General features: G+C 33.4%; 1 protein-coding gene across 2 annotated transcripts in view; it reads right to left on the bottom strand.

Moving 5' to 3' along the window:
- Positions 1-13,671, bottom strand: part of LOC123679820 (triadin) — an 85,999-nt gene that overhangs the window by 34,541 nt on the left and 37,787 nt on the right. Inside the window, exon 1 of one of the 2 annotated variants that reach the window (XM_045617325.1) lies at positions 11,563-11,804. The exons of the other annotated variant lie outside the window; for it this stretch is intronic. Coding sequence (XP_045473281.1) covers positions 11,563-11,638 — 76 coding nt within the window. The 5' untranslated portion in view covers positions 11,639-11,804. Of the gene's footprint in view, positions 1-11,562; positions 11,805-13,671 lie in introns of those variants that run through there. 2 annotated transcript variants of the gene reach the window in all.

Raw genomic sequence — 13,671 nt, 5'->3', positions numbered from 1 at the left:
GGATTTGAAAAATATATCACAATCCGACAACGTAATCTAATCATGTTGGGGACATGTAAGAATTGCGTATACTTCCTCTACTATGTTTATTACTCTATGGCTCCTATAGTAGCAATAACTATAAGTGACAACTTTTAATTATATATAATATTATTATTTCAATTGAATTCGAGCATTTTCTGCTACTTCTATGAAAAACTTTATCCTAAAATTTGGGCCACAACACATTATGTTACATGGTCCTCTCAAAGGCACTGAAATTATAAAGTATATACATACTCATAGGCATCGGAAGTGTTGTTTACAGAAAAGAGATAGCATTTTCTTCATTTTCCAATGTCCAATTTGGTAATTTTAATCAATATTGTATCTTCAACTCTATCACATTTCCAAAAAAATTGAATGAACGATTTTCAACTGCTTAATGTAATACTTATAAAATTGTCGAGTATATCTCAATTTTATTCCACGTTATAAAATTCACGTTTAATGATAGAATTCTTCCAAATTATCCAATTATCACCAAGACAATGACTTCGCAGTTCAGTTGTCTAATTAGTTCAAACCGTACGTGCCTTTTAAAGAGAATTTTTTTCACATGGGCCTTGAACTTAGATCAAAGCTGCTTATTTATATCATCTAAAATCGTTACGCTCGAATAAAAATACATTCATTCATGTCTTAATGTAAACTTTCTCACGCTATACCATCAGAGTAATGAGATTATTATTGTTGTTGCATGCTTTATGAGGAAAATAAAATAAATGTTTCAATGTGACTACTTTACAATTTTTTTTTTCTTGAATAAAAGCAGAATTTCCATTCTATATCTCTGGCGAATAATGAAATCTGTGCTTGCTCGTGTAATTTCACAGATTACACAGAGTTGCGGTCAGGTCTTTGAAAATTGATTTCTCATAGGATATCGAATTGCATATTCTATGGAATACATGCATTCTATAACTTATTGTGATGAATGTTCGTTTCCTCGTTCAAGAAAGTTTCTTGTTGTTGCTTAATTTGAAAGTGCCAATTGTTTGATTCGATATACTTTGCTAGAACGCCCTAAAATTTAATTGAAAATGGAATTATTCAAGTACTTTATTGGGCAATAATGGTTGCATCTACCTACTTACTAAAGGGTGTTTTTTTCAGAGCTTTAGAACTTTAAATTGCAATGAAACAACGATGGATTATTCGATTGACATGAATTTTATTTATCCGCAAGATAATCTTGTGGCATTATATTTTAAATATGATTTTTGGCATATGACCGCCACGGCCGGCTCGGATGTAGTCCAAACTGGACGTCTAATTTTCGATGACTTTTTCCAACATTTGTGGCCGTATATCGGCAATAACACGGCGAATGTTGTCTTCCAAATGGTCAAGGGTTTGTGGCTTATCCGCATAGACCAATGACTTTACATAGCCCCACAGAAAGTAGTCTAGCGGTGTTAAATCACAAGATCTTGGAGGCCAATTCACAGGTCCAAAACGTGAAATTAGGCGGTCACCAAACGTGTCTTTCTATAAATCGATTGTGGCACGAGCTCTGTGACATGTTGTGCCGTCTTGTTGGACATCATGGTTGTTCAATTCAGGAATGAAAAAGTTAGTAATGAAGAAGTAAAAAATTGTATTGATTCGTGGATTGCTTCAAAAAAATTAGCAGTTTTTTCAACGCGGGATTCGTACGCTGCCCGAAAGATGGAAGAAAGCAATGGCCAGCAATGGCCAGCGATGGACAATACTTTGAATCATAAATGTATAACCAGTTTTTTACAATAAAGCCTCGAATTTCGGAAAAAAAAATGGCGGAAACAAAGTTGTACGCCTATGTTATTCTATGGATTGTTCTATTTACAAAATATCTCATCTACCATGTAGTTATATTTACATCAGATATCTATATCAAATAAACAAATAGTGTGATAATAATTTGAAAAAAACAATGTATCTATCATATTTTTTCGAGTGTCGCCAGTGAGCAAAAGTTCATCATCAAATATGCATACAGATCGATGTCGTATTTTGAACTAGTCTCAAAACACCTATCTAACCATGAACTTTGTATTCACCTTTTCCTCAGTTCTAGAAGCATTTTGAGTAATTTTCCTATTAATACATCTATCGCTGTACATTTCATTATGTTCCTATCCTTGAACGTTACTCCTTATACTCGTATAATTATCCTTGTATTTTTCGAAGTGGGTGTACTTTTTCCTTTCCGTTTGAGGAACAACGTATTTAATTGAATCTTTTGTTTTTATCGCCGGGTAATTCATTATTATCAAACAGCTACCGATAAATAATAATCTACTGTGTTTCTCGATACAATTCTAATTTTAATGAAACGAAATATGATTATTTTGTTATAGGAATCAGGAAAAATACGCTCGGAAGCAAAATTAGATTGTTAATCTGTTGTTATATTCAGTGTTTTCGACATGAAAAGAATTCGCATATTTAACTTGGGAATTAAAAAATTGAGTTTTTCATTTCGAATCAAGAAATTTATACATGTTCACCAATTTTTTGATATTATTACCGTATGTTGACTCAACATTACAGTAGAATAATGTGAATATTGATAAGATATAGAATTTTTTCTATTGAACTTATTTTTAAGAAATTCTGCATAAATCTAAGTGTCTCTCGAGAGAATTTAGTAGCTTCTAACTAACCGAAGAACTGACATAGTTATGGTTATAGAATGGAGCGATCATACCTTAGAGGTATTCTGAAAATGTCAAGACCCTATGTCTTTTTTTCGATGTTTACTGACAGCTCAGAGAAATAAACATAGATAGAGGGAGCATATGTCATTTTTAGTAAGCAAATTTTGACCCAAACATGAACTATCAAATTTGACATGAAGCGCGCGGAAATGAAAACATATTAGTGATAAGATATTTCACACAATTCGCGAGTTTCTCCACAAAAAAGGCACTTCTTATATCCCAAAGTGAATCAACATTTCATATTGACTCAGAATATATTGAAATAAATACTCTAAATATACCAGAAATTCAGAAAACAAACTTCAAGGGCGCCAAATGACGTGAAACAACCGATGACACTAGGAGAGGAAAAGTTGCCTAACCTTGGATTTCAGCAGGTAAGTAGATACAGAAAATAATAATTATTCTGCTTATTATAAATTCGACAATTAGGAAAAATATCGGATTCCAAATATTCAAATTTGCATATTTAATAGGGAATCACTCAAATAAATATATTTCTTTCAATATAATATACATTCATAACGATATAGTTAAATTGTGAATTGAATTATATCACAATCCGACAACATAATCTAACCATGTTGGGGACATGTAAAAATTGCATATACTCCCTCTATGTATGTTTATTACTCTATGCCTGACACAAGTCTCAAAGCTAATTTTTTCAGACGATTAAGAGCTCAAAATTCGAAATATGCAGCAAAAAATTCTAAAATTTTCTAAAATCTTCCTCATAGTTTCTTCCTATTGAAGCCAATAATCAAATTTTCGCAACACTACTTGATTACATGCATAGAATTCACTAATGGTATTCACTTAAGTTCCTCCTTCTCGTTCTGTAACAAAATTAATTCAGTGGACATGCTCTGGGTACCATAAATATTCGATAAGTTCATCCGCTGAAATTGTTAGTTGATGTAACTGACGAAGGAGTGTCTCATTGTTAATAACAATGCGCTATCTGACTGGCCCTCTCGACAACATGATTTACCCTCTTGAACTTCGACTGGAACAATTGATGGATGATCCGATCATCTTTTTCGATACAGGGTAATTATATTTGATATTTCAGAGGTGGATTATGCTGATTACATGTCGATCAATGAATCATTTTGAAATTTGCGTTATTCGTTTTTGAAATTAGTTAATTAGAATTATTGAAAACTGAATTTGAACAGATTAATTTGATATTAAGATCATTACTTAGTTGTAGAATGATTAGATTATGTGGTTAATAAGCTGTGGTGATAATTTTCGATAGAAAACACCTAGAGTTTAAAAAAAGTTAGATTTGAGTTGCTCTACTCCTCAAAGTAATAAACTTAGATAGAGGGGAGCATATGTCATTTTCAGTAAGCAAATTTTATCCCCAACATGAACTATCAAATTTGACATGAAGCGCGCGGAAATGAAAACATATCAGTGATACGATATTTCACTCAATTCGCGAGTTTCTCCACAAAGAACGCACTTCTTATGTCCCATAGTAAATCAACGTTTCAAAGTAACTCGAAATATATGGAAATAATTACCTGAATATATCAGAAATTCGGAAAACAAACTTCAAGCGCGCCAAATGACGTGAAACAACCGATCACTAGGAGAGCAAAAGTTGCCAAACCTTGGATTTCATCAGCAGTTAGATACAGAAAATAATAAATATTCTGCTTTTATAAATTCGGCAATTAGAGAAAATATCGGATTCCAAATATTCAAATTTGCATATTTAATCGGCAATCACTCAAATAAATATATTTCATTCAATATAATATACATTTTTAACGATAAAGTAAAATTGTGGATTTGAAAATATATCACAATCCGACAACGTGATCTAACCATCTTGGGGACATGTAAAAATTGCGTATACTTCCTCTATCTATATTAATTACTCTATGCTCTACTTTCACTAGGAATGCATATGGCAGTGCTTGGGCTTATATCGAAAATATAAAAAATTTGCTCCAGTAGCTACTTAATAACGAAAATGAGATTTTTCTAGAAATCTTGATCAACTTTTTTAACTAAGGATTGAATAAATAACTCGCTTTTATACCAAATGAATAAGACGTCACTTTGATATGAAAAATTAGAATTGATGAACGTGTATATTTATAAAAGCCTAATTGAATATATTTAGAATATACTAATGTATTCTCCTTCTCCTATAATAATCAAAGTGAATTTAAAATTCTGGAATATTGCTCTGGTTCAGTGAGAAACAAAAGTTTTGCACGTTTCGCAGCTTGGGTTTCAAGTTGTTTAAAGATCTTTTCCTGCTGGATGGGTAGCAATAATAGTATGTGTAAATGATAAGTGTATTCTGATACGGCAGCTGATGCTGTTTTACCGGTTAAACGTTTTGAAGGTTAACCAGCTGAGAATACTATGGACTTGCATAAAAATATTCGATGCAATGCTTGTTCCTCTTGTATGTTTTTTGCGTCAATTTTGACTAATTTGAATGAGGAAATATTAAAAATTATTTCAATTAGCTTGAAGCTACTGAAATTATTAGAATCGAATTAGGGAACCTGATTAAAACAAGTTTCATCTTTTCTGTTTTGATACCTAAAAAATTGGAAATTACAATTTAAGGATTATATTTTGTAATTTCAAGTTCATCTTCTAACACTGCAAGTTCTACAAATGTTAGAGATTATTTATGTGAATAGTTTTAGTTAATTTTAGAGTCCACCATAGAATTCAAACTGAAATCTTTAAATCGATTGAAGAAATATACCAAAATAGGATTCTCTATCCAAAATAAATCCCAAGTAAAAGTTCTCATACATTTCTATGATGCATAATATGGGAAATATCGAATTCTGAATATTCTAGACGATCCATCTATTGCTCATTTCAATCTGGAACTTTCCATTTCAGTCTACATATTTCGCAGTTAAACTCTTAAAATAATTGGTAAAATTGTTATGTGTATTCCGCATATTCATGTTCTTTCCTCAATGTCTCAACTGATAGAATGCCTCTTGTTCATTGGCCGTGAGACATAGTATCTTTCTTGATTTCGAATCGAGACAGCTTGATCTAGGGGGTCACAGATAATGATTTTTTTTTTATCGTCAGCCAACCATACCTTGTCCATATTAGGAAATATGCATATATGGGGAATTTAAGTTTTACTAATTAAATAATATAGCTTGAACAAAAAGAGTTTGTTTAGCTGGAGTGGAATTTATAATTCATTTTATGAGCGAAAAAACGCAAGATGAATGCAAAATTTAAATGAATTGAGAAATTAACAAGACGGAAATTGAGTTTATTTAATCCTCGGAGTAATAAGCATAGATAGAGGGAGCATATGTCATTTTCGGTAAGCAAATTCTGTCTCCAACATGAACTATCAAATTTGAAATGAAGCGCGCGGAAATGAAAACATATCAGTGAAACTATATTTCACTCAATTCGCGAGTTTCTCCACTAAAAACGCAATTCTTATGTCCTAAAGTGAATCGACGTTTTATATTTACTCAAAATATATTGAAATAAATACCTAAATATATCAGAATTTCAGAAAACAAACTTCAAGCGCGCCAAACGACGTGAAACAACCGATGACACTAGGAGAGCAAAAGTTGCCAAACCTTGGATTTCAGCAGGTAGATACAGAAAATAATAAATATTCTGCTTATTATAAATCCGACAATTAGGAAAAATATCGGATTTCAAATATTCAAATTTGCATATTTAATTGGGGATCACACAAATAAATATATTTCATTCAATATAATAAACATTCATAAAGGTATAGTAAAATTGTGGATTTGAAAATATATCACAATCCGACAACGTCATCTAACCATGTTGGGGACATGTAAAAATTGCGTATACCCCCTCAATCAATGTTTCTTACTCTATGATTTGATCAAAAAAATGTAGTTGCATTTTCTTTTATTCAAAAACCTATGGGCATTGAGAACTGTCTACGAAAGTGAAGACAGCTTGAAATATCAAATAAAATTGTTTGTTTTCAACTCGAAAAAGTGATATAATTTCTAAATTTATCAATGGTGAGCCTATTTTTCATGGTATTAAATACATCATTCCTACTAAGTTTATCAATTATTTTAATGAAAATAACAAAATTTAATATGATGAGATGTGCAAGTCTAGTCTAAAAAAATTGAATCAACATAATGATGAATATATCTTTACATATTTATATATTTATACCTTAATGGACTTCCATTTACGTAATTTTCATTGTTGTAACATATTATTAGTCATGCACGCAATTCATAGAGATATACAGGATGTTCCTGAATTGAATTCAAAAATTTTTGATGGAAATGCTCAAAGAACAATAGAGCCCTGAGAAGAAAATCGCTGTTTGGAGATGTTTAAATGGAATGAAAAGGATTTTTTGCATGGATATTTTGACTCTAAATTAGGCTCTAATGAAGAAGTGATCTGGCCTCCAGTGATTGCTGGATGTTTGCAGAACTCAAAAAAATGCTCCAAGGAAAGAAAATTGACTCTAATGAAGAAGTGATTGCTGAGGTTGAAGCCTATTACGGTCTACGGACGTATTTTCATAAAAACGAAGAATGCCACTTCTATTGAATTCCAGACCTCAAAAAACATCAATATTCATTAGGAACCTCCAAAAATTCCAATAAATCATATTTGCATCCCATGTTTCCATTGTTCGCCTTGAAAAAAAGCAGTTATAAACACACGGCATTGCGCAAACTTGCTCAAAATTTATAGACTTCCAGACGTTGCGTCATCTACATCATTCCACTTTGCAAATACAACCAGCATGAATAAATAGTGGCATTACGCAACCTCCCAACGGTTGACAGGTAAATTGACAGCGTCTAATTGATCAAACAATGCATGACTTCTTGGGAATTGTAGAAACTGGCGTTTGAACCTATTGGCAAACATACGATCTGCAAATATTAATCAAGAAAGTGGTGTGTTACATCTTCGGATCAGCAAACTCATTCTGCTTGATTGGTATAGGTAAAATTGTGAAACTTATTGTTCTCATTAGCGGAATTTTTTAACGTACTATAGATCTCGTTAAGTTATTGAATTGAGAAACCAAACGTAATTGTTGGAATTTTGCTTTCCGTTGAATAAATTTGGTATTTGCTCGAAGGTCTCAGCGAAAAGTTGAGATGTGGAAGAAAGATAAAATCGACGTGACCACACGAAGGACCAAAATGAAGGTTTGTTCACGTTTGAAACGTAGAGAGTGCTAGCGAAATTAATTTTTTGAGGTTAGGTCAGGTCAGGTTGTAGATAATAATTGTTTGCGTCAATGCTCACTTTAGAAAATTTAAGTATTTGGAAAATTGTTGGAATTAAACATTCTGCAGAGGAATTACTAAAAATTGATCATATAACTAGTCACGATAATGCCAAATAACTCTTCGAATAAGACTTTTTTATTTACGATCACAATCTCAACAAACAGCAAAAACCACCATATTTTCCTGATATGACTCCGGCAGACTTTTTATTACCTCTCAAGGCTCCCGTTTTTACTCGATAGAAGACAAAAAAGAAGAATTGACAAATTTCCGGTACTTTTTGGACGCAGTACTAACGGGTGTTTTTATTCAAGGTATATAACTTTAAGTTGGCATTACTGTTCAAGATGGCGACCGATTTAACAGCTGTCAAGTGATTTATTCTCAGTTTGGTTTGGCAATTCATCATAAATAGACTCACGCCTGAACAACGCTTGCAAATAGTGCAATTTTATTTCGAAAATAATGGTTCTGTACGGAATACGTATCGCGCCTACGTCCATTTTATTTTGTTTAGCGATGAAGCGCACTTCTGGTTGAATGGCTACGTCAACAAACAAAACTGCCGCATTTGGAGTGAAGCTAATCCTCAAGTGTATGCCGAAACACCGTTACATCCAGAAAAACTGACTGTTTGGTGCGCTTTATGGGCTGGTGGAATCATTGGTCCGTACTTCTTCAAAAACGATGATGGCCAGAACGTAACAGTCAATGGTGATCGGTATAGAGCCATGATTACTAACTTTTTCATTCCTGAATTGAACAACCATGATGTCCAGGAGCTGTGGTTCCAACAAGACGGCGTAACATGTCACGCAGCTCGTACCACAATCGATTTATTGAAAGACCCGTTTGGTGACCGCCTAATTTCACGTTTTGGACCTGTGAATTGGCCTCCAAGATCTTGTGATTTAACACCGCTAGACTACTTTCTGTGGGGCTATGTAAAGTAATTGATCTATGCGGATAAGCCACAAACCCTTGACCATTTGGAAGACAACATTCGCCGTGTTATTTCCGATATACGACCACAAATGTTGGAAAAAGTCATCGAAAATTGGACGTCCAGATTGGACTACATCCGAGCCAGCCGTAGCGGTCATATGCCAGAAATCATATTTAAAATGTAATGCCACAAAATTATCTTGCGGATAAATAAAATTCATGTCAATCGAATAATCCATCGTTGTTTTATTGCAAATTAAAGTTCTATAGCTCTAAAAAAGCACCCTTTATTTATTTATCACCTGCTATCTCCCAAAAATTCCCATGATTTTTCTTCATTCGGAAAAGCTATTGTGGCAGTTCTTCAATATGGGACACTGTGTATTTTGGACCATTGTCTCCTTATTATCTACAGTTTTTGTGTATTATAACAGATAATAAGAGGCCCTGTGGAATGAAAGGAGAGTATCAAATTGATTGAATAAGTGATGACACTTGAAACTAATAATTTGATGAGTCATAAACAGTCTCCAAAATGCTTTGAACCTTGGAAATTGTTGTACTTGTTCTTTTCATGTTAGTTCCTAACCTAAAGTTACTGTGTAATACATACGAGTTATTCTATTTTACACTATTTTATTATGTGAATAACAATTGTTTAGCTATACACAGTAGTTTCTACAGATTTTTTAAAACTGGAAGAACTAGAAAGCTTTGGCTTGCATCTGACTTGTCTGATAGACTGCAAAGAGTAAAGATAACAAAGCATCCTTTTCAGGGTTGCTTCAAAGTGAATTCGGTGTGCCACAAGGAAGTATTTTAGGGCTAATATTATTCCTGATAATGGTTAATGACCTGGACAATATATCTCACCAGTTGGAAGACGTAGCTTACAAACTTTGCAAATGATATTAACTTTCTAGTTGCAGACAATGATATGAATCAAACAAAAATTGAATACTGTCAACATATATACATCATCAGCTGTAGAATGATGACAATCAACAAGAAAAAAATGACATTTTCTCATTTCAAGTGAAACTAAAGATAAGTCATCAGAGAATAATGTTGATGAACAAAATTTCAAAATAGCAAAATATTTAAGGATCTTGGGAATCATAATTTGAGTTTTTGAAATGGTCAGCACATTTTGAATATATACTGAACAAACTCAATCAAGTATGCCATGCTTTGCGGGTAGTAACTAATTATGTAGAAGGTAATGTAAAGAAAATATTGTTTTACTCAAACTATGAATCAATAATTGTATATGGAAAATTTATTTAGGGAATTAGTTCATCTGTGCAATCTCTCTTTGTAAATAAAAAACGTGTTATTTGAATTTGCCTAAATATACTAAAAATCTAGGGTTTATATATCCGTGAATGTCTCTTATTTGCACATAAAAACGAAATAAATACCACAAATATACATACACAATATCTGTAATAATCTGTAAACATTGATTATCCACATGTGACTCTATTTCTTTCTATGTCTTCGGTATGATTTGCTGTAATCAAGGTGTTCCTAAACTGAATGTACAAAGGAAAACGAGAGATTTTTCAGATATTAAAAAAAAATCCTCTAAACATGGACCTGCAAACGCTTTGTTTTCGATATACAGGGTGTGTCTTGTAGTCCTACTTTTTTGTGATGATTATATCAGTTTATCGAATTTTTATTAATCTTCGCTACAGATTGGGTGAATAAGTACCAAAACTTATAATTAATTTATTAATCAAAGCTTACTAACTGGATCTTTATAACAATTTGGATTTTCCTGAGGATCACTAGAGAATTTTTTTTCTCGAAAACGGTAGCAGATACGACAAAACTACAAGAAACCAAAAAGTGTAGTACTAGACCAAAGTTTCTCTTCACAACTTTCTAAACCACTGGTGGTACATCAAAAAAAAATTCTGGAAGAGACAAAGGGACACAGCTCCAGAAAAAATATCAAAAATTTGCATTGAAAATTAGCCAATCATATGATGAATACTATCTATATGCCAAACTTAAGTTGAATATCTTGTGAAGGGCAGATGCTATGAGAGAAAACTTTAAAAAAAAATCGAACTTCAATAACACCCTCTATCTCGAAAACAAAGCGTTTGCGGCCTCATGTTTATAGGACTTTTTATTATTAAAATGATCCAAGGAATCTGTCATTCTCGCTTGTACCACCAATTTAGGAACATTCTGTATAAAGTATAACTGAAATTAGGTTTTTATCTAACTATTTGTTACTTCAACTTAAGCCTAGTTTGTTTGTTTCCTCTGTAGCCTTGATACAATCTGAATATATAGACGAAACGTCAGCGGCTTAATCCAAATTAGTCGATCCTAACCCTGTACTTTGAAAAAACCTACAAATTTCAATCGCAGACACCCGAAAATCTAGAATCTCACCGCTACCATCCCGATCAATAAGCCCCCTCGTCCTCAATCTTCCAAGACACCGCCAGCCGTTTTCATGGTCATCTTCGACCCGGATCGTCCGGTCCACCGACAAACCGCAACGTTGTCTGACTCACCGAATTCTCCGCATAGCGAAACACAAACAGAGAACTCTCAACTCAACTCACCGTCCAAGATAGTCCTGCCGCCAAAATCCTCCTCCTGGTACTCGGGCTTCTTGCAGCCGCCCTTAATCCTGCTCATCTCGCCACCTAAAGCCCCGTGTCCATCCCTCGATTTATAATATGTGAAACGCACTTAACACACACGAAAAAAAAAATTTTTATTGTCGCCTCGCGCCTCTTACGTTGCCGCAATTAAAACTATCGAGTGAGTGTCGGTTCGGGTCTAAGTAGGCGGCGATTTCGCGTAGACTGGACTTTGTTTTCGAAAACAGCTGACGGCGTTGGCAAGGCTAACTCGATACCCGAACAAGGATGAAGGATTTCCTCCGGTTTTGTGGATCAGGCGCGTTTGTTTGAGGCGTATCGATCTGGAGACGACGCGACGGCGAGTGTGGACGTCGTTTTTGGGGCGTCGGCGGGACTCGGAGGGTGGTTGCAGGGGTGTAGACAGGGTTGTCAAGGGTAGGGGGTAGTTTGCAAGTTGTATGATTGAGATTATCAATTTTTCTTGTTTGTGTGTGGTTTTTTGGTAGTTTTCGCGTTGTTTTTTGTTATTTATATTAATATTCAGTTGTTTGAAACTTTCATTACTGAAATTATTAATCTACTACTGTTTGTGTGTGGTTTTTTGTTAGTTTCTGCCTTGTTTTTGGTTTATTATTCTTAATATTCAATATTTTATTGTTAGCAGGGAAAAATTTATGCTAAGCTCTGCTGAAATTTTAGCAGGGATATGTAAAGACCTAACACAACCTAACCTAACCCCTGCTGAAATTTTGGGAGGAATATGTAACCAAAAATATTAAAAAAATATCTATTTACTCGAAATTAATTATGAAAATCGGTTATTATGCAGGCTGTTCCTGAATAGGAGGTTCAAACAAAAATGACAGAGTCCGCGAATCATTTTAATGATAAAAAGTCCTAAAAACATAAGGCACAAATGCTTTGTTTTCGAAATACAAGGTATTATCAAAGTTTGATTGTTTGTTTTTTAGTTTTCTCTCATATCTTCTTTCCTCCACAAGATATTCAACTTGAATTTAGTATAGACATGCCGATTCAAAATTTTCATCATGTGATAAGCTACTCGTAATGTTGAATGCAAATCTACAGGGTGATATTTTTTCGGAAACAGTGTTTGCTTCATTCGTACAGAATTATTTCTTGTGGACAACTGGTATTTTAGAAAAATGTAGAAAGAAACTTTAGTCCAGTACTTCACTTATTGGTTTCTTGTATAGTTTTATCGTGTTTCCTACCGATTTCGAAAAAAAGTTTCAAACAATCCTCTCGCAATCCTCAGGAAAATCCAAATTATTATAAAGATCCACTAAATCAGTTGTGATAAATGAATCAATTTTAAGTTTGATACTTATTTTTCCAAGCAGTAGCTAAAATTAATAACGGTTCAATAATCTGGTATAATCATCACAAAAAAGTAGGACTACAAGAAACACCCAGTATTTCGAAAACAAAGCTTTTGCTAGCCCATGTTCATAAAAATTTTTTCAAAGTTAACCATAGAGTAATAAACATAAATAGAGGGAATACACGCAACTTCTACGTGTCCCCAAGATAGTTAGATTACGTTGTCGGATAGTGATACATTTTCAAACCTACATTTTTACTATATCATTATGAATGTTTATGAATGTATATTATATTGAATGAAATATAGGTATTTATTTGAGTGATTCTCGATTAAATATGCAAATTTGAATATTTGGAATCCGATATTTTTCCTAATTGTCGAATTCATAATAAGTAGAATATTTATTATTTTCTGTTTCTATCTACTGAAATCCAAGGTTTGGCAACTTTTGCTCTCCTAGTGTCATCGGTTGTTTCACGTCGTTTGGCGCGCTTGAAGTTTGATAATTTTCTGATATATTTAGGTATTTAATTTAATATATTTTGAGTTAATATGAAACGTTGATTCACTATGGGACATCAGAAGTGCGTTCTTCGTGGAAAAACTCGCGAATTGAGTGAAATATCGTATCGATGATACGTTTTCATTTCCGCGCGCTTCATGTTAAATTTGATAGTTCATGTTGGGGATAAAATTTGCTCATGAAAATGACATATGTTCCCCAAATCTATGTTTAT

Source organism: Harmonia axyridis, chromosome 5, assembly GCF_914767665.1.
Source record: "Harmonia axyridis chromosome 5, icHarAxyr1.1, whole genome shotgun sequence".
Classification (NCBI taxonomy): Eukaryota; Metazoa; Arthropoda; class Insecta; order Coleoptera; family Coccinellidae; genus Harmonia; species Harmonia axyridis.
Note: the sequence above shows the minus strand (reverse complement) of the source record. Positions and strands in the feature narration are given on the sequence as shown.